General features: G+C 50.5%; 1 protein-coding gene across 2 annotated transcripts in view; it reads left to right on the top strand.

The window, feature by feature from the left end:
• The window catches only part of BTAF1 (B-TFIID TATA-box binding protein associated factor 1), a 2,675,064-nt gene that overhangs the window by 1,664,023 nt on the left and 984,298 nt on the right, over positions 1 to 26,743 (top strand). For both annotated transcript variants that reach the window (XM_069611378.1, XM_069611379.1), the window contains 2 exons: positions 21,166 to 21,319; positions 21,399 to 21,508. In XM_069611378.1, coding sequence (XP_069467479.1) covers positions 21,166 to 21,319; positions 21,399 to 21,508 — 264 coding nt within the window. The remainder of the gene's footprint in view (positions 1 to 21,165; positions 21,320 to 21,398; positions 21,509 to 26,743) is intronic.

Here is a 26,743-nt window from a genome sequence, read left to right as displayed (position 1 = left end):
GACCGACTTCCGTCAGGACGTCCAGACCAGGGTGTTGGACATGCCGTTCGACGGCAGCAACTTGTTCGGGAAGGCGGTGGACGAATCCCTCCAAGCCATAAAGACGGACACGGAGACGGCCCGCGCCCTAGGAGCCCTTCAGCAACGACGGCCCTTTCGGAGCTCTGGAGGCAGACAGGGGGCCTCTAAGGGATCCAGCTTTGGCTCGTTGTCCTACCGCCAGGCGGCACGCTCCTAGTCTCAGGAGGCCTACAGGTGTTGGGGCAAGCAGGGAGTGCCTCGTCGGCAAGGTGCCCAGGGCGGCAAGGCCACCACCTCCAAGCAGGACTGAACCGGCCGTGGCCTCGGGCCCCCACCGAAGCACCCCCGGTGGGAGGCCGGCTGACGAAGTTCGTCGGCGTGTGGAAGTCCATCTCCACCGATCGTTGGGTGCTGGATACCCTGGCGAGAGGACACTCTATCGAATTCCTGAAGAAGTGCCCTCACATTCCACCTGTGGCCAGGAAGGAAAATCACGTCCCGCAACTGCTGTTGGACGATGCTCAGGAAAGGCGCCATCGAGCCCGTCCCGAAGAGGCTCCAGGGTGTACTCAAGGTACTTCCTCGTCAGGAAGAAGACGTGCGGCTGGCGCCCCATCCTGGACCTTCATCGTTTGAACAAATACATCAGGTCACAAAAGTTCAAGATGGTCACCCTCCAGCACGTGCTGGGACAGCTGGATGAAGGCGACTTCCTATCGTCGCTGGACCTGAAGGATGCTTGCTTCCACGTTCCCATCCTCAGAAGTCACCGAAAGTTCCTCAGGTTCGTCGTCCATTGACGCCACTACCAATTCAGAGCACTGCCGTTCGGATTGAAGTCGGCCCCCAGGGTCTTTACCAAGTGCCTGGCACCTGTGGCGGCGCGGCTGCGCCTGCGGGGGATTCACGTCTACCCCTACCTGGACGACTGGCTCATCCGCTCAAGGACGAGGGAACTCGCCGTCGAACACACTGCGAGGACCGTCCAGCTACTCACAGACCTGGGATTCGCCATAAATTACCCAAAGTCCCACCTGGTGCCGTCGCAGGTGGCCCTGTTTCATGATATAAATACAGGCCCCGCCCCCGCGCTCCCTCAGATTTCGACGACGACGACTTGCTCGTCGACCTCGGTGTCATTGACGATGCCTATTACCGTTCAAGCAGCAGCGGTTGGGATTCCTTCGTCGACGGAGACTCAGTCTATGGCTTGGCTGCCTGAGGTCTATGACCCGATCCCCCCTGAGGTCTTACTGCAGCCAGACACGGCCTGCTCGGCAGAAGGGGAAGGTGACATGGTTCTGCAGCCATCGGATTTAGGCTTACGGCCTTCCACGTCGACGACGGCGACAAGTGCGAGCGGGGGTATGGTACCTATATCATCCACGTTACTGACCCCCCCCAGACGGTTTTGTCTCTGGATGTGCTTAATACTCTTCAGAAGCTACTACAGCGGCTGGATACGCAGTTCCCTCAACCTGGGACGTCATCGTCACTTTTGTCTGTACCTTCCGTCGACGAGCAAACTTGTACGGCTCGCTCGTCGACGAAACACCCATCGGCTCCCCAGGCGGTGAAAGATCGTCCTCGAGCTCAGGAGGAGGGTGAGTTGTCGGAGTCCGACTCTATACGTGATGACTCTGGGTCAGACATCTCCCTGTCACCGTCGAGGGACCCGACATGGAATTCGGATGTAGAATTGGAGTCTACGAGGAGCCAGACACAGCCATCTCCCCCTGATGATGTGGGAGCCTTCCATGCAATGATGGGGAAAGCGTGTTCCGAATTCGGCTTGATTCCTGAGGAGCAGAGGAAAGACTGTTTCCTTTTTGACCATATGGGTCAAAGGAGAAAATCGGTATTTGCCATCCCAATCCTTGACCACGTGTGGCAAGAAGGTCTCAAGACGATGCGCCATCCGTTCTCGGAACCAGCCATAAAGGGACGGATCGAGAAAAAGTTTAAAGCTCCGGAGTCCACTCCAAAATGTCTAACATCACAGCCTCTGTCTGACTCGGTGGTGTCGGCGGCAGCGGCTAGGAAGGCCAGGGTCCAGCAAAAATGTTCAACGCCACCGGAAAGCGAGGCTAGGAGGCAGGACGCATTTGGAAAGAAGGTGCTCTCGGTCGGAGCGACGACAGTAAGAGCAGCCAATTCCTTAGCGATCGTGTCACGATATGATAGGGAAATGTGGCACAAATTAGCCCCTATCCTAGAACACCTGCCAGACGAACACCGGAAAGCAGCTATGTTACTGGTGCGGGACGGCGAAGAGGCCTCGAACCACGCTATTAATATCGCAGTTGACCTAGCAGAGTCTGGTTTCAAACAAATCAACCATGGAGTAGTGCTTCGTCGACAAGCGTGGCTCAAATGTACTACTTTCCGTCCTGAAGTACAGTACAAAGTCCTGGACATGCCATGCGAAGGGGAGCACCTGTTTGGCGAAAAGGTTGATGAAGCGCTGAAAGGGATGAAAGAAGACACGGATACTGCTAGGTCCCTCGGCGCCCTTCAAACGGGTAGAAATTTTCGCTCTTTTCGCCCCTTCAGAGGTGCTTCTGGAAACTCCCGCTTTGGAGCCTCGAGGGACCGTGGATTTAACAGGCCCTCGTACTCTTCACAAGGGTTCAGACGAGCGTCCCAGTCGGCACGTGGACGCAGGGACTATCAAGCCTCCAGGCGGCGAGGCTCAGGTCCGTCGTCAACGAAGAACAAGCAAACCAGCAACCAATGACGGCCTTCGGAACGTCCTGGGGGGTCGAGTCTCTCATCACTTCGACCGATGGAAATGCATCACCAAAGATCGATGGGTCCTAGACACGATTCGCATGGGTCATGCGCTGCAATTCAAAGACAAGCCTCCGCGTCTTCCTCCTTTATTCTCGCCACAGCCCCACCTCCAAATCCTACGACAAGAGGCGGCGCTTATGTTGCGAAAAGGGGCGGTAGAGAGAGTTCCTGTGGCACAGGAAGGCCAAGGAGTTTATTCCAGGTTCTTTGTTGTCAAAAAGCCAAACGGCAAATGGAGGCCCATTCTCGACCTGAGGGTACTCAACAAGTGGCTAAAGAGCCAAAAATTCAAAATGCTAAAACTCCAAGAGGTTATCAGATCGGTGCAACCCATGGACTATCTATCATCACTAGACCTTCAGGATGCTTATTTTCACATCCCAATACGCCCACGACACAGGAGATATTTAAGATTCGTCGTCGGGAGAAAGCATTTTCAGTTCAAGGTCCTCCCGTTCGGGCTCAAGTCCTCCCCCAGGACGTTCACCAAGTGCTTGGCCCCTATAGCGGCCCATTTAAGGAAGGATGGTCATCATGTCTATCCATATCTAGACGACTGGCTAGTCAGAGGGTCATCCAAGGAACAAACACGAGACAGTCTACGAGCCACAATGTCCATCTTACAGGAACTGGGCTTCGCAATAAACTTCAACAAGTCCTCAGTAGAGCCTTCGAGGACCTTGGTCTTTCTAGGAGCGGAGTTTCATACACACACAAGCCTGGTGAAACCATCCAGCGAAAGAATTCAGAAACTTCAAAACAAGGCGTCGGAATGGAGAGGCGGTACCAAGGTCTCTGTGCGCAAGTACATGTCCCTGCTAGGGACCATGTCGTCCTGCATTCCGTTAATAACCAACTGCCGTCTGTTTATGAGGCCTTGCCAGGAATTTCTAGCGGACCGTTGGGCGCAGAGCAGAGGTCGCTGGTCCGACAGACTGGTCGTCGACGAACAACTAGTTCAAGCACTCGGCTGGTGGAAAGTGTCTACTCATCTAACGAAAGGGATGCCTCTAATGGAACCAGAGTTCCAAAAGACGGTGGTGACGGATGCATCGCTGAGCGGATGGGGAGCTCATCTGGATATGTTACAGGTACAAGGCCAGTGGTCTTTGCAGGAGTCCTCCCTGCATATCAACCTGCTAGAACTGAGAGCAGTGCGATGGGCTCTGAAGTCTTTTCTTCCGCAACTGAGGGACTCGGTGGTGCGTGTCATGACGGACAACACCACTACGATGTTCTACTTGAGGAAACAAGGAGGGACACGTTCCAGGTCCCTATCGACGGAGGCACAGAAAATCTGGCATTGGGCCCTGCAACACAACATGCAAATCTTAGCGTTTCACCTACCAGGAGTGAAAAACGTGGAAGCCGATGCCCTCAGCAGAGAAATGAACGAAGTTCACGAATGGGTGCTGAACGACCAACAACTTCAACAAGTATTCAAGGAATGGGGACACCCTTCCATAGACCTGTTTGCAACGAAGAACAACAAGAAATGCCATCGGTACGCAAGCAGATGGCCTCAGCAGGGCTCACTGGGGGATGCGTTCTCATTCCCATGGACGAACAAATTCCTGTACGCATTCCCTCCTTTTCCCCTTGTCCGGAGGACGTTGCAATGGATCCTCAGGTACCCATGTCGGGTAATTCTGGTGGCCCCATACTGGGCCAGACAGGTGTGGTTTTCAGACCTACTACACTTAGCGGCGGCGGAACCGATGAGATTCCAGAAGACCCCCGACCTTCTGTCTCGACAGGAGGGTGTCGTTTGGCATCACGACCCGGACAGCCTCAAGTTGACGGCCTGGCTCCTGACTTCGCCGAATTTGGTCGGCTAACGATTCCGGAGGACTGTCGACGTATCCTGCAAGAGCGCCTTCCACAAACGCCTCATACGCGTACAAATGGAAAAGGTTCTGTCAATGGTGTGAGGATCAACCAGGTTTGGCCCCGCAATCGATTAGGCCGGAACAGCTCCTTCCATACTTGCTGTTATTAGCTCAAAAGGGCCTGTCGGTGTCGTCAATAAAAGTACACCTAGCAGCCATTTCCAGGTTTACTCGTCGACGGCACTCGGCACCATTGTTCAGCGACCGCCTGATTAAGCACTTCCTTAAAGGCCTCTTTCGGATTTTCCCTCCAGAGAAGAAATTTCCACCGGAGTGGAGCCTCAATCTGGTCTTAACGTCTCTTATGAAACCTCCGTTTGAGCCAATGTCATCATCGTCTCTAAAGTTTCTGTCGTGGAAATTGGCCTTCCTGGTGGCCATCACTTCAGCCCGACGTATTTCAGAAGTTCAGGCTCTAATGGTGGACCCACCATACTTACGATTTTTCAAGACCAAGGTAGTCCTAGCCACTAACCCACAGTTCATACCAAAAGCTCCTTCGGTGTTTCATAAACACTCTTCTATCGTGTTGCCTACGTTTTTTCCAGAGCCATGCTCGGGAGCGGAGCGCATGCTACACACATTGGATGTAAAAAGGGCTCTCAAGTTTTATCTTCATCGTACGCAACCGTTCAGAGAAACGAGACAGCTGTTTGTGGCCTATGGGTTGGGTGCTAGAGGAAAAGCCATTTCAAAGCAAGGACTATCAAGATGGGTGTCATCTACCATTTCGTACTGCCATTCCAGGGCAGGGAAGCCTCTTCTACGACGGCCAAGAGCTCATTCAACTAGAGCAGCGGCATCGTCGACGGCACTGTGGGCCGGAGTCCCTCTAGGGGACATCTGCATGGCGGCTTCCTGGGCGGCTACAAACACCTTTACCCGCCATTACTGCCTGTTGCAGCAACATGCCGAAGACACCCGGATGGGACAGGCAGTGCTTCGACACCTATTCCAATAAGGTAAGCCCCGGCTGCGGGGTTGCATCCTGTGGAATTTATGACTGTATGTGGTTCGTTTTCCTATGTTAACTATTACTGATGTATACATGATCATAGGGAACGGCCTTTGTGAAAAAAGTATATGGGTTTGCATGCACGCCTCCTCTTGGGGGTGGTACTGCTATGTAATCTATTCAAAGCATGTGAATCCATGAAAGATCCAATGCTGGAGAAGGGAATAGTTTCTTACCTGTAACTCCATTTCTCCAGCATTGGTATCTTTCATGGATTCACATGCGCCCACCTGCCTCCCCTGAACATGCAAACCGGTTTCCCCACTACTTTGGGGGCCGAAATCTGAGGGAGCGCGGGGGCGGGGCCTGTATTTATATCATGACGTCCTGACGGTACGGGCACGCATGATACAAAACGAGGTGGATAGGACACATAAGCGTCGAAAAAGTTTTCCTACGGGAAAGGGTCTATATAATGTACCGGGGATTCCCAGCCTGACGACGGGGAATATTCAAAGCATGTGAATCCATGAAAGATACCAATGCTGGAGAAATGGAGTTACAGGTAAGAAACTATTCCCTTCTCCACTGACCTGGACTACGGTCCCCGGGGGCGTTCAACCCACAGCATGTTGAGATCATACCAATGGTGAAAGGTGCTATTCAAATGCCCAATAACATAACATAATAGTATACAATCGCAAAACTCGCCATTTAGGAAGGAGTGTTTGCAAGCACTTGATTTAAAATATTGATTTCAGCTTCATGTGATCTTTATGCTGGCAAAATAAATATAGAGAATGAGTACCACGGCTTACTTGAATTTTGAGAAATGGTGCCCAAATGTGGACATATTATAAAGCTATGATGTTGGGGAGACAAAAGATGAACGGTGAACTGTAAAAATATATTTCTGATGCTTGTTAATCTGCTTAGAGTCACATGCTGTGCATATGTTCCGACATCCAGTGGTAACCGCGGAGCATTGCATCTTGTTTTTCGGGGATCGAAAGGTGACGTCGGCATAGGCCTGTCTAACACATCCCTATCGTGACGTGTAATGTTCCCAAAATCTCTCACGTGCTGAGATCCCTCATATTGTTTTTTTCCGCCCAGATAACTGGTCGCCCTATAGCGGAGCTCTTACATAAGACAGTGTTTACCCTAAACCGACTTGCCGGTTATTTCCCCTTAAGTCATTTTGATGTATCGCTAGAATTACTTCAGGTACGCCATGGTGCTCAGAAGACAACGTTTTTCCACCCGTAGGCCCTTCTAGGACCTCTAAGTGGATAAGGGAGAAATGTGAAGGGTGCATGGATCGTCTTAAAAAAAATCACTATTTTTCTGAACATCCTTCCCCGAAAATATCTTGTGGAGAGCCTAATCCTAAATCTGCTTCACAATTACAAGAGGATCAGCCCTCAGTCCCTGTCCATTATGAAGACATTCAAATGGATACTTATCAGGACATTTACAGTGAAGATGAAGATTCCTTCCTGCAAGGCTACAATGAGGACCAGGCGGATGCCATAGACAATTGGGAAGAAACACACCAAGTGGGGCCGGACCCTTGGACGCTCCCCCAACAGGATCAGGATACTGATGTTCTGTGCCTGGATTCTCCTCCGTCCACCCTGGCTCGCTAGGCCTCACCTGTAGACGACCAAATGGCCTTCAATACCATGTTAAGGAAGGCAGCAGACCACTTTCAAATCGCTACTCAAGAGGCGGTGCCTGAGCAGGACTTTGTAGACGATATTCTTAAGGAGAAGCCGCCCTCTACCCAGGCCATTCCCCTCCTTAATTCCGTTAAGCGAAGATTGGCCCCCTCCCTGATGTCACCAGCTCAAACCCGGGCAGTGAACCCAAGAGTTGCAAAGTTATTTCGGCCAGCTCCTTCAGACCCTCAATACATTAAAGGGCATGCCACCCCTGATTCCATGGTAGTGACTACCACCCGGAAGCGGGCAGGAGTACCCCTTGCTACAGGGAAGGCGCCTCCAGACAGAGAATCCAAGAGGTTATATGCCTTGGGTAAGCGCGTTACCTCGGCTGTTGCATATACCACTCGCATAGCGAATAACACTACGCTGCTGGCAGGTTATACTGACGCTCAATGGAACCTAGTACAAAAAGGTCTCCAGGAGGTCCCACAGCCCATCGGGTCCAAGCTTCTTACTATTGTGGCCGAAGGCAGGCAAGTGAACCAGAATATGATGGAGAACACTCTGGAAATGTCTGAAACAGCAGGCAGGTCTCTGGCACAGGAAACCCTACTTAAAAGGCACGCTTGGCTTCGTACCTCACGGTTTAAGCCTGAAACACATGCTCCTCATCAATAAACCCATTGAAGAAACTAACCTCTTCGCAAAGTCGGTCGATGAGGCCCTAGAAACAGCCAAAAAAGAGCATGAGACTCTTAAGTCCCTGCAACAAATTACTCGAAGACCTTCCCCCAGAGAGGAGGTAATGCTCGCTGGTCCTTTCGAGGGCAGTCCTGTGCAAGTCGGAACAACTATGGCACAGTAAACTTTAATGCTGGACAAACTTCAGGAAGCCCCGCATACTAGCCACCAAGCAGTCAGCGATGCGGCAAAGCCAGAGGTAGATGCCCCAATCCTAGAGGATCCTCAGCCTCTGGTCGGAAATGACCATCAGATCCAGGTCCCCTCCCATGTGACCCCGGTCGGGGGGCGCTTACCATCTTTCCTCACGGCATGGGAGGGGATAACTTCAGGCCAGTGGGTCATAAAGACGGTCGCCCACAGGTACTGCGTGGAATTCGCCTGACCTCCACAATTCAGACCACCACGCTCACGGCGCCTCTCACCAGACCATCTGGAGATCAAGAGGTGGAAGTGCTGTTGGTAAAGGACGCCATAGAAGCCGTCCCTATTCTTCAGGTAAACGAGGGTATTTATTCTGTGTACTCCAAAAAGGACCTCACTATGTGCCCTGTTCTAGACCTGCGCCCAGCGAACAAGGGTGTCCAGTTAAAGGATCGAATGCAAAAGGATCGAATGCAAAAGGATTGACGTAATAGGACCGAAAACAAAAGGATCGAATTTTTTTTTATTATATATTTTTTGGGGGGTTTTCGTATAGGTAAAAAGTGGTTTTTACCACAAAAACAGGGGTTTGAGGGGGACACCACAAAAAAATGTAAAATAAAAAAAAGTCAATCCTTTTTGTTTTCGGTCCTTTTCATTCAACCCTTTTGTCATTCGATCCTTTTAAATCGATACCTTGACTTATAACCGCGAACAAGATCATAAAATCTCAAAGGTTTTGCATGGTAACGCTACATGAGGTAATCCCACTGTTGAAACAGAGGGACTACATGGCAACATTGGACATGAAAGATGCATACTTTCATATTTCAATGTTGCCAGCGCACAGGAAATATCTAAGGTTCATGGTAGAGGACAGGCATTACCAATTCAAAGTGCTCCCTTTCGGCATCGCCTCTGCGCCAAGGGTGTTTACCAAGGTACTGGCAATAGCAGCAGCACACCTGCGCAGGCTATCCGTCCCGGTTTACCCTTACCTCGACGACTGGCTCATAACAAGGGACTCGTACGATGCATGTTTTTTGAACAGTTTTACAAAGGTAGCGGGCGCCCCTCTCTCGCAAGAACAGACATGATAACCTGTTCAGTGGTTATTAACCACTTGAGAGTTCGCAGCCACTGCTTTTACTCACTGTGCCTTTCACAGATGGGAAATATCCATTTGCATATCAGTCTTTGTCCTGCCCAGGGGCAGTCCAGCACCGAAATACAATGGCAATTCCAATCTGAACGAGAGTACCACCAGCAACCCCATACACGTGTTTCACCCTTGTTGGGGATCATCAGTGAGGTGAAGCTGATGCCTCTCTAAGCACAGTGAGAGGGAGACCACGTCTGGTTGCCCCCAGGAGACCTAGGGTTACCAATCCCAGGTTCCTTAAAAAATAGTTTTACAAAGGTAGCGGGCGCCCCTACCTTTGTAAAACTATGTTTTTTGAACACCCAAAGGACCGCAGACCTTCTGTTCAGTCTGGGATTCTCCATCAACGAGAAAAAATCCAGTTTAGTCCCCAGCCAAGTAAAACAATTTCTGGGGGCTCTAATCCGGATGAAAGACGGCCTCGTCTTCCCCTCCAACGAGAGGGTTCAGAACATGCTTTTCGAGGGGATTGGGTCCTCCGACGTATTCCAGATCTATGACGGTAATCACCACAGCTGTGCTGGTTTGGAAAATGTTCGGCTCCTGCATCGATGACGTCGATGCACCGTCCCTGAGGACCTCCTCCGACGGCCGATGTCCCCCGATGTGATAAGTAGGACGCACAGCGCCCGTAGCCTCAGTTCCGTTTTTTCCGCGAACGTGTTTGCTTCGTGAATCTCAGTGAAGCTCCTTGGAGTTGGTGTATTCTTCTCGGTTCTTTGAACCTGTTCGGTTTTTGTGGAAACCTGTTTGTGACGATTTCTGCCTCGTCTTCAACCCCGCGTCCGGGCTTCAAGAAATGCAGGGACTTTGGGTCCAAGATGTCGGTAACGGAATCGCACGACGCCTGCCTCTGGTGCCTCGGGGAGGCCCACGACACGGACGACACGGACGACTGTCGACTGCCAGTCACTCACGGCCAAGGCCTTGGGAGAGCACAAGAAGAAGTTGTCAGCAGGTAGGGTGTATAAGCCCAGGAAGTCGAGGCCTGCGGGGCTTTCGACGGATGATTCGGGAGGCGACTCTCCGCATAATGGTCGGAGGTCCAGTGGGTCTCCTTCCAGGAGTCGGTCTCGCCACTCCTCTGCCTCTTCGAGGCATTCCCGGAAGCGCCGGCATCGGTCACCTTCCCCGTCCTCTTCCGAGGACTCCGCCCGTCGGCGGGTCGCTTATCCCACCATGCAAGCGACACCGGAAGAATGGGCTTCCTTCGGAAAGAAGATGTTAGCGATTCTTGAATCGCAGGGCACCAGTCCATCCGCGCCTCCGAGTGGGGTCGGTCGTGATCGGTCGATAGACACTGCTCGCACGCCTTCGGGCTCGGGTGGTCGGCACAGTTCGCGGGAGAGGTCCCGCTCGGACAAGGGTAACCGTTCTCCCCATGCCTGTTCCAGGTTCCGGTCCTCGACGCGCTCGAGACCGCGTGATCCTCTGCCGTCTTTGAGGAAGACGTTGACGCCTGTTGCGTCGAGGTCATCGACGACCTCTCTCGAGGCTCTGCTTACGAGGGGTCTTTGACGCTGTCAGCACCTAGGTCATCGAAGGACACGCTCGGATCCCTGGCTTCGAGGCCTGTGTCGACGCTGCGGCTGACGACGCCGATTCGCTGGACGCCGACTCGTTCGGCGCCCTCGATGCCTTTCGAGGCGGTGGTGTCGGAGCGGCCCCGTGGCTCGGGGGTAGCCCCTAGAAAGGCTCTGGCTAATTTCAGGCATAGCTTTGGGTCCCCAGGTGTCTTCCTCTCACCGCCTGGAGTACATTTCATCGGGTGATGAGGGCATTGATGGAGGGCTTGGTTCCGGTTATGGTGCCTGATGAGCTTCTCTCGGGCCATAGCCAATTTGATGACCTGAGGCAGTCAGTTCATGATGCCAGTGGACTGGACACCTCTCCGGAGGTGGAGTTTTGTAGGCCGGAGCCTGGCACTCATGCCGATTCTTCGTACCGGCGCCTTATTTCTCGGGTCACCGAGTACTTGGGATGGTTGGCTCCCCCAGGGGAGTTTGTTCAGGATGATTTCAGGGACATCCTTGATCTTGGTCCCCCCCTCCCTCCCCCCCACTGACCCGGTACTGCCGTTTCATATGGCTCTGCAGAGAAGGGTGGCGGCGGCTTGGACTGCTCCGGAGAGTCTCCCGGCAGCGGGCAAGTCTTTGTCGCGAAAATACCGTCCAGCCAGTAGCGACCCCTGCTACTTGTCCAGGCACCCCACTCCGGAGAGTTTGATGGTGCAGGCGGCTACGGCCCCGGCAAAGCAGGAGTCGTATCCTACCATCCCTCTGAATAGGGACGACAAACGTTTTGATGGCTGGGCGAAGAAAGTGTTTTTCTTCAGGGGGTATGGCGCTTCAGGCGGCCAACTCCGTATGTGCCTTGTCTCGTTTCACACACACTCTGTGGAACTGTGTTGCATTAGCGGCTGAACATATTCCCAAAGGGGACGAACGGGATGATTTCCTTGCTATGGTTCAGGATGGCAAGGATGCCATGTTTGAGGACGTTCAGTCGGGTTTCGACATGGCAGATGGCGTCAGCTGGTCCATGGCGGCGAGCACCGTAATACGCAGGTTTGCGTGGTTGCGGAAGTCGGGGTTCGCTCCTGATGTGCAGTCCCGGCTCCTCAACATGCCCTTTGACGGTGAACATCTTTTTGGCAGCAAGGCTGACGAGAGCCTTGAGAGGCTGCAGACCTCCAAAGCTGCAGTGAAGTCGTTGGGTGCTGCAGTTCGACAACCTCCACCTTTTCGTCCTAGGGGACAACAATGGAGGGGTGGTTCCTTTCGCTATTGCTCGTCCTTCAGTAAAGCGAGAGGAGCTGTCAGTCAAAGAGGCCACCGTAAGAGTGCCACAGGAGGAAAACAGGGTACTTGAGGTGCCAAGGCCGCTCGGGCAGTTGCCTCTTTGCCCTCAGGCAACGCTGCAGCCACTACCACTCAGTCATGAGGCCAGGTCCCATAGTTCGCCGGTTGGGGGAAGGCTGGCGCAGCATCTTGTAGAGTGGCGTGCCATTACTTCAGATGTGTGGGTTCTGGAGATCATAACCCACGACTACGGTCTTCCCATTCGACAGAGGCCTCGCGACAATCCACCTGGGGACCTCTTTGAAGAGTCCGGATCCGCTCCTTGTGCAGGAAATTCAAGCCCTGCTGGAGAAAGGCGCCATAGAACTGGTGCCTGTAGAGGCGACGAACAAGGGATGGTATTCCCCTTATTTTTTGATTTCTAAAAAAGACGGGGGATTGAGACCCATCATGGTCTTGCACAGTTTGAACAAACTCCTCAGGAAGGACAAGTTCAAGATGGTTACTCTCTCTCAAGTCCTCCAGGCCCTTCAACTTCAGGACTGGTTGGTGTCTCTCGACCTCATGGACGCTTACTTCCATGTGCTGATCCATCCCAAGCACAAGAAGTACCTGAGGTTCGCGGTTGGTGACTCGCACTTTCAGTTTCGGGTCCTGCCGTTTGGATTGACCTCCGCCCCAAGGGTTTTCACCAAGCTCTACCCCTACCTGGACGATTGGTTGATCAGGGGGAGCTCTCCCGAGCAAGTCCTGGATCATCGGTCCGTCACCTGCCACTCCCTTCACAAGCTGGGCTTCTCCCTCAATTTAAAGAAGTCCCATTTGATGACAACACAGCGGCTCCAGTACATCAGAGCAGTGTTCGACACATCCCTGGGGCTGTTTTTTCCTCCCCAGGTGAGGGCTCTTCACATTCAGCAGATGGTGCACAAGTTTCAAGTTGCCCAGACGCTCCCAGCGTTCGAGTTCTTGAGGTAGCTCGGCCTCATGGCATCCTGCATTCTTCTGGTGCCAGAGGCCAGGTTGCGAATGAGATCTTTGCAATGGGCACTCATGCTCCAGTGGTCTCAGTCCTCCGGCAGAATGTCGGACCCTGTTCAGGTGCCGCCCTCGGTCGCCCAGGACCTTCTGTGGTGGGCCGTCGAAGGCAATCTGATGAAGGGGGCTCCATTTTGGCTACCCTGGCCGGAGGTGACAATCGTGACGGACGCATTCCTCACGGGATGGGGAGCTCATGCCAACGAGTTGACAGTCAGCGGTCGTTGGTCTCCGTCGGAGTCCAGACTCCATATCAATCTGTTGGACTTGAGGGCCGTCAGGCTAACCCTGAAGGCTTTTCTGCCTACTGTGCGAGGAAAGAGTGTCCTGATTCTAACGGACAACATGGTGGCCATGCACTACCTCAACAAAAAGGGGGGGGGCAGGGTCACTTCCTCTGTGCAGGGAGGCGATGCAGCTCGAGTTCTGGGCTATCCAGCAGGAAGTTTCGATCTTGGCTGTTCATCTGGCCGTAGATGACACTGAGAGGCAGAGCACGATCTCACGAGTGGGAGCTGGCTCAGGAGATTCTCCTGGAGATCTTCACCCTTTGGGGGACCCTCAAGTGGATCTCTTAGCCTCCAGTGTCAACCAGAAGTACGAAAGGTTCTGCTTGTGGGAATTTCCTCCAAAAGGAGCCCTAGGAGACGCGTTCGTGGTGGAGTGGTCATTCCCACTGCTGTACGCGTTTCCTCCAATCCCCGTCATCCCGCAAGTACTGCAGAGGTTACGGAGGTACTGTTCCCGAATGATCCTCGTTGCTCCGGCGTGGGCCCGGAGGACGTGGTACCCGGACCTTCTTGACGTGTCCATCTGCCCTCCACGTCGCCTTCCCTACCGAGACGATCTGCTCTCACGGGAGGTGGGTCAGGTTCTCCATCCAGAAGTCTGATCCCTCAACCTTCACGCTTGGCTTCTGAAAGGTTGAGGTATAAGGATTGGAACCTCCCTGAAGACGTGTTGGAGGTGTTGCTCTCGGCCAGACTGCCGGCAACAAAGTCTCTGTACCGTTGGCGTAAATTCTGCGAATGGTGCAGAGTTAAGAATGTGGATCCTTTTGAATTTGACATTCCCATGATTCTGTCTTTTTTGCTTTCTTTGGCCCACAGGGGCTTGCAAGTGGGGACCATTAAAGGTTACCTGGCGGCGCTGTCCATATTTAAGCGCTCGTCCGAAGATTGTTCCTATTTTAAGATTTCTTTAATTTCTCAGTTTTTGAAAGGGCTCACTAATGTGTTTCCTCCGTCACCTTTTCTGGTGCCAGGTTGGGATTTGAATCTTGTTAAGTTTCTTATGGGTGCTCCGTTTGAGCCTTTGCCTTCTTGCCCTTTGAGACTGTTAACTCTGAAAACTGTTTTTGGTTGCGGTTACTTCCGCTCGCAGAGTGAGTGAGTTACAGGCACTTTTAGTTAAGCCACCCTTTACTGTGTTTCATAAGGACAGAGGTGTCCTTGGAGTTCGTCCTTCTTTTCTTCCGAAGGTGGTTTTTGAATTTCATTTGAGCCAGAAGGTGGTTCTTCCCGCGTTCTATCCTCCTCCACATCCTGGTAAGGAAGAGGAGAGGCTCCATAGGCTTGATCCTAGGAGAGCGTTGAGCTTTTATATTTCGTGCATGTCCCGGGTCAGAGTGGACGATCAACTTTTCATTGTTTACGCTGGAAAGCGTTTGGGACAAGCTGTGACGAAACAGACTGTCTCGTTGGATTATTTTAGCTATCTCTTGAGTGTTACCGCTTGGCGGGTAAGGACCCACCGGCTGGCTTGCGGGCCCATTCTACCAGGGGAGTGGCTGCGTCTACTGCCCTGCAGAGTGATATTCCTATTCGTCACATCTGTGATGCAGCCACCTGGGCTTCGGTACATACTTTTGTACGTCACTACTCCCTCAATTCCATCCGAGAGCAGGATCTGGCCTTTGGCAAGGCAGTCCGCAATTTGATTGGGCATGCTAAATTTGTGTTCTAAATTCTTTACCCACCTCCTTGTGAAAGGGGCCCTTAGGGGTCCCTCGCAATATGGAAACAAGGCAATAACCATACACGAAAGGATGCGCTAGATACGAGGTTCAAATTCCTAATGCTAGGGTTTATTGCAAGCAAAATAGTCCCAATTGGCCAACTGTGATCTCACGCCCCGCGACGTGTATTCTCTAGACCTCGAGGGACGCAAGAGAGCGAATTACGTACATCAGTTACATATATACAAAATGCATATCATACAATCAGCTATGTCATGTTTAACACCCTCCTTTTATTAAGTTTCTTTGAACTTGGGATGAGGATGGACATTTCCGACGAGTATGACAATTATGACACTTTCGATGTCTATTCTAGTAACGATTGTGTAATTTAGAAAGTGCGGCGGCATCTTCTATTTGTTGAACAAAACACGGTGCTTCTGTTCTTGGAAGCAAGCTGCACACGGGGGAAGAGCCACATTCCAAGCTTTGCTATCTTTGAGGTGCTATTCGTGTCCTGGGAGCCGACACGCTCTAAAGGGTTTTGTGAGGGGGGGCCATAAGAAGAGCATATTTCAAGCCTTTAGCTGCTTTATTCTAACATATTCTACCACAGTATGAGACTGGCTGGCAGCTGTGAAATTATTAAATGCCCTGCAGCTCTCTCCCTCAAGGCTACAGAGGGAGCGTGGGCATTAATTTCTGGGCTACTCATGAGGAGTTTCAACGAACTCCTCAGTCCCGCGACCTTGCCCTTTCATATTCAGACAACAATGTTAACAGTTGAGCAGAGTAAGCAGAATTCGCAAGAATTGCAAGCTGCAAAGCAGTTTTAGACAGAAGGCAATGAGCAATGGTTAACAAGCAAAATGGCTATTCTTGCTACGTTTAAAATGGCCGCTTGTTCGTCAAGCATAGCAGTCTGTATTTCTATAATTCTGTGCATAAGACGGTTGGCCTTTGGCCATCAAGATACGACTATCATTCAAATGAAGGGTATTCACTTTTCCAGATTGACGCGATTTGCAGCTTGCGTTCCGCAAGGCCTTGTGTGTCTGACTGGCAGAAAACTGGTGTCACACGTTCTGGGGGAAAAAACTACAACTGAGGCTACGGGCGTCGTGCGTCCTACTTATCACATTGGGTGACGTCGGCCATCAGAGGAAGTCCTCTGGGACGGCCCGTCGACGCAGGACGCAGACGCCGAAAATGTTTCGAAGCAGCACAGCTGTGGTGATTACTGTCATAGATATGGAATACGTCGTCGAACCATTCCATCGAAAGAACGTTACCAGGTAAGAGTAACTTTTTCTTTCAGATCCCTAATATGTAGCCAGTCGGAAAGCCATGCGTTTGTTAGGGATGATGGCGACATGCATATACTAGGTTCACCACGCAAGGCTTTGCATGCGTCATATGCAAGAGTGGTTCAACAGCCAGTTGTATCACGCCAGTGGACAATGGGAAGATCTGGTAGTTGTCTCGCCAGCTCTCGTTCTTTCTGCAGTGGTGGTCAAGGGAAAACATTCTGAAGGCAAACCTTCACCACCCCTGCAGTGGAAGAGACTCTCACGACGGACGCATCTCTCATGGGGTGGGGGGAGGCCCCCCTTCAACTGCTTCAGCCGACAGCGCATGGAATGTGGTCCCCTCAAGTAGCGTCCAACCATATAAACTTGCTGTGTTCAAGGCATTAAAGGCATTTCATATGCAACTTCAAGGGAAGACGGTGCCGATTCTAACAGACCACACTACAGCCATGTAATACCTGAACAAACAGAGGGGCACTCTCTCCAGGACTATCCAAGCTGTCCCAAAACCTTTGGCTATGGGCTCTCAAACACAAGATGGTTTTGTTGTCCCAACATGTTCCAGGGGAACTCAATCTTCTGACAGACGTGCCCAGCAGAGATTTCCCTCTGCCCGAAGAATATGAATGGCGTCTGCATGAAGACATTGTGCCCAACGTCTTTTCAGAATGGGGCTTCATCCTGTTTTGCAGACGTCCCTCAGTTGGGTTCACGTTTTCCAGTTACACAGTTCACTTTACTTCCCTTAGCTTTCCTCTTGGTTACGGGTCAAAGACTTTTGTACAAGGGGTTTTACTCGATCCTTGTATGACCACTTAGAACTCTTGCGTCGGCTCTCCTGGGATCTGTAGTTTTAAAAAACGAGTACTGGCCAGAGTCTTTCGAATGAGCGGCCACGTGGCGCCAGACCACTCTGCAGCTGTTCTCTCCCTGGGTTGTTTAACAGTTCGCAACACACAAAGGCTTTGTTCTTTGACTCACATTATGTTGCCATCTGCAACCTTCGCTCAACACAGTTCTGTTTACTATCTGTTGTCCCTCCGACTGTGATGACCTGCTTGGTATTTCTCTACTCTGGAGTAAAGGACGGTCCCACAGTAGCAAGCGTCTCTCCCTGACTTGATTATCAGTCTAGGACGGCTCTGTGCACTATTGACATCTGCTACAGCACACGCCAGCTGCTGTTACTGGCCTTATGATTCCTGTCAGAGGCTTCGCGGGTCTGGGTCGAAAAGGACAAGGGCTCTTCCCTCCTTGTTTTGGAATAGCTGCCTCGTCGTGAGGTCTGCCTTGCTCATAGTGTGCTCTTGTGCTACACCTTTTATCCCTGTGGGGAAGGGAAAGGACCGTCCGGTGTGTGAGGTTATTGCAAATTGCCTGACTCTTGTGTTGGGACATGTCAGATAAACGTCCTGGTTTTAGTCTGTTGCCTTTCATGGTGTACGAAAGGGCTTGTGTTGGAAAAGGAGGAGAGGGTGGGAGTAGGACTTCTAAATATTCTACGGGGTAAGATGGGGAAAAGGTGTTATAAGGAACGGGTACTGTGTCTCACCTGTTGGTGTCCCACTTCCACTCCCCGAGGACCCCCATCCAGGGGATCCTCCCGCACTGGTCCACCCCCACGAACTGGATCCAATAGAGCGGCGGCCATGTCCTGGCCACCTGGATGACAGATACCGATGACTAGCGGGTGAGACACCTTAAGGTTTACTCTGGTAATCAATCCAAGGAATCAGACAACCATAAAAACTACGATCAAACAATCACTCCCACTATCTTGTCTTTCAGTAGACAGTTTACCTTTAAAATCTAACAGCACCACCTTATCTGTACCACTGGGCATAAGTCAACACATAGGTTCAGATGGACACCTTATTTCCTTAACACCCACCCCTCTGACTCTCCCTAAAACAAGAAAGCAAAGGAGACGTCCAACTTTTCATTACATAGAGAATCCTCACTCCCACATTTTCATTTTGCATCTCCCCCATTTGTCAGGAGTTACTTACACTTGAAACCCCTTTCCTTCTCCCCAATCACTGGGACGAAGAAGAACATGGTGGGAGCAATGAGGATTGCCCATAGGAATCAATGGGCAATGGAGTCCTATGGACATTCTCCATTTTGTCCCTTAAAGACAGGCAGAGTCAGGCAATTTAGGTTGACCATCCACACATGACTCCAATTAACTTTCAAGGCAGGTATAAACGGTGTGGTTCATCACAAAGGTTAGCACGAGTTGGAAAGGAGGTCCAGAGCAGAGAAGCCGTGGCGTGGGGAGTTGTAGGAATGACCTCAGGGAGAACGGCGTGTTGCAGCATCAATTTGGTGAGCGGAGCGAACCACTTTAAGTTGGGGAAGCCGTGCGTACCGTGGATGGGACTCCAGCAGCCCGATCCCTGCTGGCTCTTACAGGACCAATGCTCGTTTCCTTGGGCCCAGAACAGTCCCCAAGGGTCTCCGAGGGGCAGGTGGTGAGACCCTGACCTCGGCTCACGCTGTCTCAGGAATCTGCTGCATCGCAACGCCACTCGGTGAGTCGTGTAAAATAGAGAGACTCAGGGAAGCGTGAGAGCAGGCGAAGCAGCGTTTGAGGAAGGCACTGGCAAGCGAAGACAGGTTAAAGAAAGCGGAGTGTAGTGTGAGAGTTGTGCTGAAAGAGGAAACTCAAGGAAGAGTGAAAGATGACATTGAAATGCGGGGCAAGTCAACGAAGATGAGAGTAAGAGAAAAGTCAAAGTGAAGATGTAAAGCGGGTAAGCGGCCTGAGCACCGAGGGGGGAAAATAATATGGAAAGCCGGACGGGCGAGTGGCCAGGTCCAGTGAAGAAAGGAGAACAAAGGTGCAGTTGTGCATGAACAAGTAAAAGCGGGCAAGTGGCCCGAAGGAAGAGAAAGGGTGCAGGAAACACTGGAGTAAAATTAGGGAAAAGAGAGGTGAATAACCAGCGGCAAGCTGTCAGAGTGGTCATGCAGGAAGGAAAAGAAATGCCATGCATTCTCGAAAGTCTCTGACAAGACCCTGCCCTTCAGGAACGGTATGATGTATGAATTTGAGTTGAATAAACAAACTTGGGGAAGGGAGCCCCTGAGTCAGCCTGAACTTGTGGCTAAGACAATTCCTTTGAACATCTTTGATTGTTTTCCTTGGAAAGCGACCTACGCTTGGGGAAGGGAACCTCGGGAGTTCCAAAAATATAATTTAAAATAACTGTTTTGGGAACTTTGGACATATCGCATCCCAGGTGAGGGAAACCTGGGATACTTGGTCAACTGTTATGGTGATCTATTTTGGTCAAGAGCTGGAAAGCTAGTCGAAGCGGACCTGGGCGATCGAAGAGCCAACCCCTTGCTGAGACCAGGAGAACCATACCTTTTAAAGGAAGACATTGCTGACCCAGAAGTACCAACCTTGTTTTTGCTTCACTATTTTTTCTTTGATCAGAGACCCCCTTTTTCACACTTTTGTTAGTTTGTGAGGGCAAGCATCGGTTGAGACACAGACAGACTTTACTTTGGGACTTACAGACTTTGACGGCCTTAGTTACATCAGTTGAGGGACAGGGCCAGTTCGTTCTACCAACCCCAACATTTTGTTTAATAAAGCTTTTCAAACTTTAATTGACAAATCTGTGTCTCTCTTGATGATATGCCTGTCTCGCAGCCGTTAGCAAAATACAAGAACAAAGTTTGCAAATGTACTCATACCTTTTGTAGATATTTGGTGCAATCTACATTATTAAACAACCATTATGAATCACAATTTCCTAGCTAGATTAACTGTTCTGTTTAGTCATAATTCTAAATTGGAGTCAAGATGTTCACGCTGAGATGTGCGACATGCGAGAATATCAGCTGTTAAAACAAAAACAGAGGAACGTTGCCAGAAAAACGAAATCTACCTATTTTCAGAAAAAGCAAAATAAGGTAGTCCTCATGTCTCTTTGGATTGACAGAATGTCATCTGTCAATTCAAAAAGCTGCCTCCTGATCTAATTCATCGAATACATGTTGAATATTTAGGGTGGCACGCTATGGTTTCTGTTATCGCCAAAAGGCAACTGAAATATTTTATGACCGTTTAAGTGTGTTGCCACTAAACATTTGAGCTTCTTAGTTATAACATTAGAATGATTTTCAGAGTACCTTATTTTGATCTTTCTGATGGATTGTTCTACACACTATATGCCGCAAGGTACAGAGTATATGATTTTGGTGGTCTCGTAAGTTGCAAAGTGTTTCGATGTAATGTTCGCCTTGGGATGGAAAACAGTTTCCTTTAAATTATCACAATTTTCTGCATTGTAAACATGGCAAGGTAGCTGTGCTCTTAGTTCTGGAGTTGCGAATAAAGCCTTTGGCATCTGTTATTTCCAAAAGATCTTTTAAATGACTACTTACGGATGCAAAGATGGCTGAGTATTGGGAAAGACTGCTCAATATGCAGTAATATTTTTAAAATATCAATGTTTATGTACAATGTTCTTGATTCTGTGCCGACTATTTGAAAACAAACACCAATGATGGCTAGGTATGTTCAGTATCTGCATGTAGTGAAGAGCATCTTGTTAGCAACTTTTTCACTAGCCCATGAGTTCCACTTCAGAATAACCTTGAGAGAAATTGTGTTAACATCTAAAGATGCGTAAGGTTTTAATGTTGTTTTCTGTACCATTTCTCTTTCAAGACTCAGAAGTTGAGTATTGTACAGCGAAGGGGAGCTGAATTTACTTTATCGATCATAGCAAGACATTTTGGTTTTGAGATCACAAAAGAATTGCCACAACTTTGGGAAGCCATGGTCGGACCATTAAGAAATAATATCAGCATTCAAAGTTTTGGTATGTTATTGGTAATTCTATTTTTAACTTTAAAACCAATTTGCTTGTTTAGTCTGAAACTGAACTTCTGTTTTGACAGATGGAAATACCCTTTTGGAGAAAGGAGATGGTCCTGCTCAGGAGCTAGTGAATTCTCTTCAAGTGTTTGAAACAACAGCAGCTTCAATGGACCACCGACTCCATTCTCTGGTAACTAGAATAAGCATAATTATGTAAGCTAGAACAAGCAAGAACTTTGGATGTTTACATACTTTGACAACAGAATGTATGGTTCCATTCTTTAACATGAAATTGATGGTTAATATTCAATGGATCTGTATCAATATCACTGTAAAGTCTTTAATTTATGTAATCTGTAGATCACAAATCTATACAATTTAGGAGATTTCCCCTCTACATTGAGAGCCTTTCCTTGCTTGGTGGAATCTGCATACTTTCTCATGAACAGACCATTAGGTTATTTGCAGGGGACTCCAATATTTCAGTTAGTCAAACATGTGTCACATCATATACCCACATTTGTTTGGGAAATCTGGGGCCTTAAAGTGCCTGTTATGTGAGATAAAATGTCAACAGGGGGGGGTACCTTCTTAAATTTTTTAAATGGGGATTGCTCTCTCAACATTAGAACACTTTCTGACTCCACTGCAGCTTTTGAGTAGGTTTAGGTGAGGGCGTGTCTCCATTAGATATTATGACAGAGTATGCCAATTGGAACATAGTGTTAGTTATGTTGGTTACCACAAGTGATCAAACACGTGATCATCCCCTGGAAACTCAGAAATTCAAGCACATAATGTATGTATTTATTTGTTTGCTTGTTAGGCACTTATAAAGGAAATAAATTCTGTTTCAAAGTGCCCACAGAGCAGCAGGGTATAGCAGTACAATTAAATAAAAGAATAGTGGGGGAAGGGACGGTCGAACCTACTATGCCTTGTGAGTATTCAGAACGTGCAAGTGCAGCAAGGAAGAGGGCAGTAGGGTAGGTGCTGTGGTGTCTGTGCTTGAGGGTGAACCTCAGATGCAAGGTATGGTAAGTGCTATGCGGTCAGGAGCCGCATTGGGTGGAAAGGCTGACTCTCCAGTGCGGAGGGTGTGCCGAGGCAAGTGCTGAAGGAAAACAGAAGCTGGGGAGATTGGGAGATTGGGTGTGAATGGTCACAGGCCCTGAGGTTGCATAAGGATCCAAGACACCAATCACAGCAACTGTGACATTAGCAGAGGAAGGAAGGAAGGGGAAGGAAAAGAGGAGAACCTTGAGGTGCTTTCAGAACTTAAGAAGGTCCTGCTTAAAACAGAGAGGGAGGGGAGGCTGTTCCAAAGGAGGGATCCAGCAGAGGAAAGCGAGCAGCCTCCTGATATGATAATATAGGTTATTTATAACAAGCTTAATACCCGGAGGTTTCTAAGCGCAGACCCGGGGATTGCGCCAGTGTTGCTATGTGTCATCTTACTTCCAAGGCGAGAATGTTGCCGCTGAGCTATCCTCCCTCCTGCTCTCTGTTTAGCAAAACTCTTTACCCACAGAGTTGGTGCCAGAGGAGCGTAGAGGTCTAGAAGGAGAGTATTTGGTAAGATAGTCGCAGAAAGTGTGGTCCCCTGCCCCAGACAGCCTTGTGGATGATGGAGAGGGATTTTAATTTGATCCATGCATTAACCGGAGCCAGTGGGGGCTTTTTACGGCAGGAAAGATAAAGTCCCTTGGCTGAAGGCCAAGGATAAGTCCTGCTGCTCTATTCTGGATTAGCTGAATGGGTTACAGAGTGGAAGAAGGTATTTTGAGGAGGCTGTTGCAATAGTTAAGCCTAGAGAGAACCAGGGTTCATGAAACATTGAGCTTCTGGGGGAAAGTTAGAAATGGGAGAATTCCTTCAAGAAGGAAGAGTTGGAAGTGGGACTTCTTGGCAATGTCCTGCCTGTGAGGGAGGGAGGAAGGATAGAGAAGAGTCAAAGACTCCTCCAAGGTTTCTGGCTTCAGAAGGAGCAGTGGGAGAGCCCAAGATGGGAGGCCAGAGAACGGAAGAAGGATGGGATAGGGGTCCCAATCGGAAGGATCTCAGTTTTGCTGCCATTGAGGCAGCGATCATTGGAAGTGCACCAAGCCTGGATGGCAGACAGGCACTCTGGGATGAAGTAAGGTGCAAGTGAGTCGGTAGGAATTCTGAAAAAGAGTTGTCGTCTGCATAACACTGGAAGTTGGAGGAGGAGGAGGAGGCGGATGTTAAAGCGCCAGGGAGAGAGGATAGATCCCTGGGGTCACCACAGGTGGAGAAGGAAGTAGGAGAGGAGAATGTGCCCAAGATGACATGGGAAGGAGCGGTCAGTTAGGAAAGAGGTTAGCCATTCCAGTGCCCGTTCTGAGATACCAAGGGTATTGTGGAGCCTTTGTATGAGGATGGAATGGTTGACTGTGTCAAAGGCAGATGAGAGATCAAGTAGAATGAGGACAGCTGGGGAGTTGAGTCCAGAGATGCGAGCAGTTCAGGGGTGTTTAGAAGAGCGGTTTCCGTGCCTCTGGATGCTCAGAATCCAGATTGATGATCGTGGAGACCACCGACAAGTTCAGTGTGAGTTGAGTTGGGTCAAGGCCAGCTTCTCCAGCAGTTTCCCCACGAAGGGGGTGATTGAAATAGGGCAGTAGTTGGATGGACAGGTAGGGTCTGCTGAAGGAGTTTTCAGTAGTGGGTTTTCAAGGGAGTGCTTGAGGGAGGAGGGGAAAGAGCCAGTGGCAAAGGAGTGGTTGCAGAAATCAGCGAATGCAGGGGTAAGAGAGCCAATGTTGTCCTTGCAGGTTCTGGACGAGCAGGGGGAAACTGGTTTGGAAGAAGTCTTCATAGAGCGGACAACTCTGGTATCTTCTTCAGGTGTGACAGGGGTGTAGGAGGAGAAGGCAGAGGGAGGAGGGGGAGCGGCAAAGGGGTGTGGGATGGGTTTGGTGGGTGAGTAACAAGGGTGTTCAGGATGTCCAGGGTTGTGCAGTGTGGCCAGTGCATTGCAGAGGGCCTGGGAAGGAAGAGGGGAAGACAAGACTGTGGATGGGTTGGCCAGCTCCCTGCAGATTTGGAAATGTTCTGCCGTGTTATTGGATGTACCTGATACTCGTGCCCGAATGGGAGTCCTTTTCGTGGCATGGATGGAAATTCTGTATTGCCTTCAGAGAAAACGGCAGGCCAGTTTGTCGGAGGGTGAACCGGAGGTTTGCCACTTTGGTTCCGCTGCTCTGCACTTTCGTTTCAGGGCTGCAAGTTTGGATTCATACAAGGTGTTCAGTTTAGAGGCAGGTTTCAGGCAGATCCTCATGACTGGGGCAAGGATGATTTTTGCTTTTGTTTTGGCTACGTGGGGAGACTTCGAACTTGCGTCCCCCAGCCCCTTGCAAAATCAGTTAGTGGACTCAGGTAGGTAAAGAGTTACACATAAACACTAGTTATAGTAATAATATAAACGACTTGTTATAGGCCCTTTATTCTCATATAACATACACCAAGATAAACATATGGTCATTTATACAGAAACCTAGAAAAAGAAAGTATTACTGTTAGCAAAGTTGCAGAAGACACCTTCATCTTGGCCACCACGACACTGCTTAGTCCCAGAGCAGGCAAAGAGATAACTCATACTAACGGGGTCTGGGGCCTCCCTCTCAGCGAGACTGCATCACCCGCGGTCCGAATTCTAGCTGTTTTCCCAAGAGAAATACCTCTCCTCTTTATGGGGCTAATCCCAGCCCCTCATGGATTACCGACTGCCCTCGGCCCAAAGAGCAGACAACAAGCATGAGTGGCAAATAGTGGAATATTCCAGCTGGAAGCGGAAAAACCCAGCTCTCCTCCTTACTGTTGTTCCCAGTAGTCATTATCACTGTACATGCAGATCGCTCAGATTCCCTTTCTGGCTTTTCCTTCAGCGGCCAATACAACAAATATTCTCCAGTTAGTCCATCTGACATCAATATGTGACCTTGCTTCCGCAGCAGAAATACATGTTTCTCCAGCATGGGGTCTGGCATGGATTCACATGCTCATGAATATTCCCCGTCGTCAGGCTGGGAATCCTCGGTATAGAAAAAATCAGTATCAGTTTCTGATCGGTCTTTCGTAGTAGCAACCAATCACTGATCTCTGCGTCATACTGACCACAGCCAATGACTGCCCTCTACCTAAGCCCCGCCTCTGGCAGCCATCTTCAGATTTTTACCGCACGTTCAAGTGTTGGGATCCTCGTGCTATTGCTCTAGAGCGTTAGTGCTTTTTTTTGTGTTTTTCTCAGAAAAATTTCTCTTTTTTCGGTCAAAAGAGCCTCAAGCTCCACCTTTTCTTCATCCGATCAACGGGGACCCGTGTCGGATTCGTCTATGCCCCTCAAGGGTGAAGATTTCGTCGAGCACGCTTTTGGAGGATTCCAGAAGTTTCTCAGGCCCTTCTCGAGCATGGCCCAGGAGAAGGGAAGCTCGACGCCCGGAAAGCTGTTCAGGGTCTGCCCTGGATGCCAGCTTCAGAATGTCTTTAAGGAGGACGAACACTCCCTTTGCCTTTACTGCCTGCATGAGGACAAGACGCACGCGGAGAAGGACTGCATTTTGCGGAAATATGTCGGAGCGGACCATGAAGGACCGCCATCAACGTCTCGCCAACTGGCTGGAAGGAAAGAGCCTGTCAGGCGAGAAGAAGAAGTCTGAGCGGTCTTCTAAGACCTTTGAAGGCGCTCCGGCGACGGAGCTCCAACAGAAGGCCAAGCACCGCGAGTCCGCTGGCACCGGGAGCGCCGAACGGTCTGGCTCTACGGGCGCTCGGCAGGGCGCATCCTCCCCGGCGCCATCAACCACGAGCCAATGCTCTGGCTCGGGTAAGAGGAAGGCCGAGCACCCGGCGAAACTCCTGGAGAGACCCCGGTCGTGCCCTAAGGCCCCATCGGAGGGGGAGCGAGGTGGTGACCCTCCCCCCAAGGAGACGGCGGTGAGCGCACCTAAGGTGGTGAAAGCCTTGATCCATCCGGCCAAGGCCTCTATCGAGACAGTCGCGGCGGCCCTGGCTCAGCCTGTGGAGGCTACACCAGTGGTGGCGACCCCGGGGCCCAGAATCTCCCTGCCACCGCGGAGGGAGTCCTCTTTCATGCCCATCGACAGGACCCCCGTGAAACCTCCGACGGAGAAGAAAAAGGGGGGGCAGGAGGTCGTCGTGGACTCTGCCTCAACCTCTGAGGAGGAGCTGATCGAAGTCTTGGGCCACGGCTCTGGCGTGGAAGAAGGCCATCCTGTCGGGAGAGACCCAGACGTGGAAGACGACGAGGGCGTCGAGGGTGCCGACGGGGCTCCTGATCGCCCGTCGGAACTCCCTCAACCAGTGCCGCAAAACAACTCGGCGGCCATTTTGTTGGCTATACAGCCCTTATGCTTGGCGATAAGGACGAGACTCCCGTTAC

The sequence above is a fragment of the Ambystoma mexicanum genome, chromosome 8 (genome assembly GCF_040938575.1).
Source record: "Ambystoma mexicanum isolate Mex_15411 chromosome 8, UKY_AmexF1_1, whole genome shotgun sequence".
Classification (NCBI taxonomy): domain Eukaryota; kingdom Metazoa; phylum Chordata; class Amphibia; order Caudata; family Ambystomatidae; genus Ambystoma; species Ambystoma mexicanum.
The sequence above is the reverse complement of the archived record's forward strand: the minus strand, read 5'-3'. Positions and strand labels throughout refer to the sequence as shown.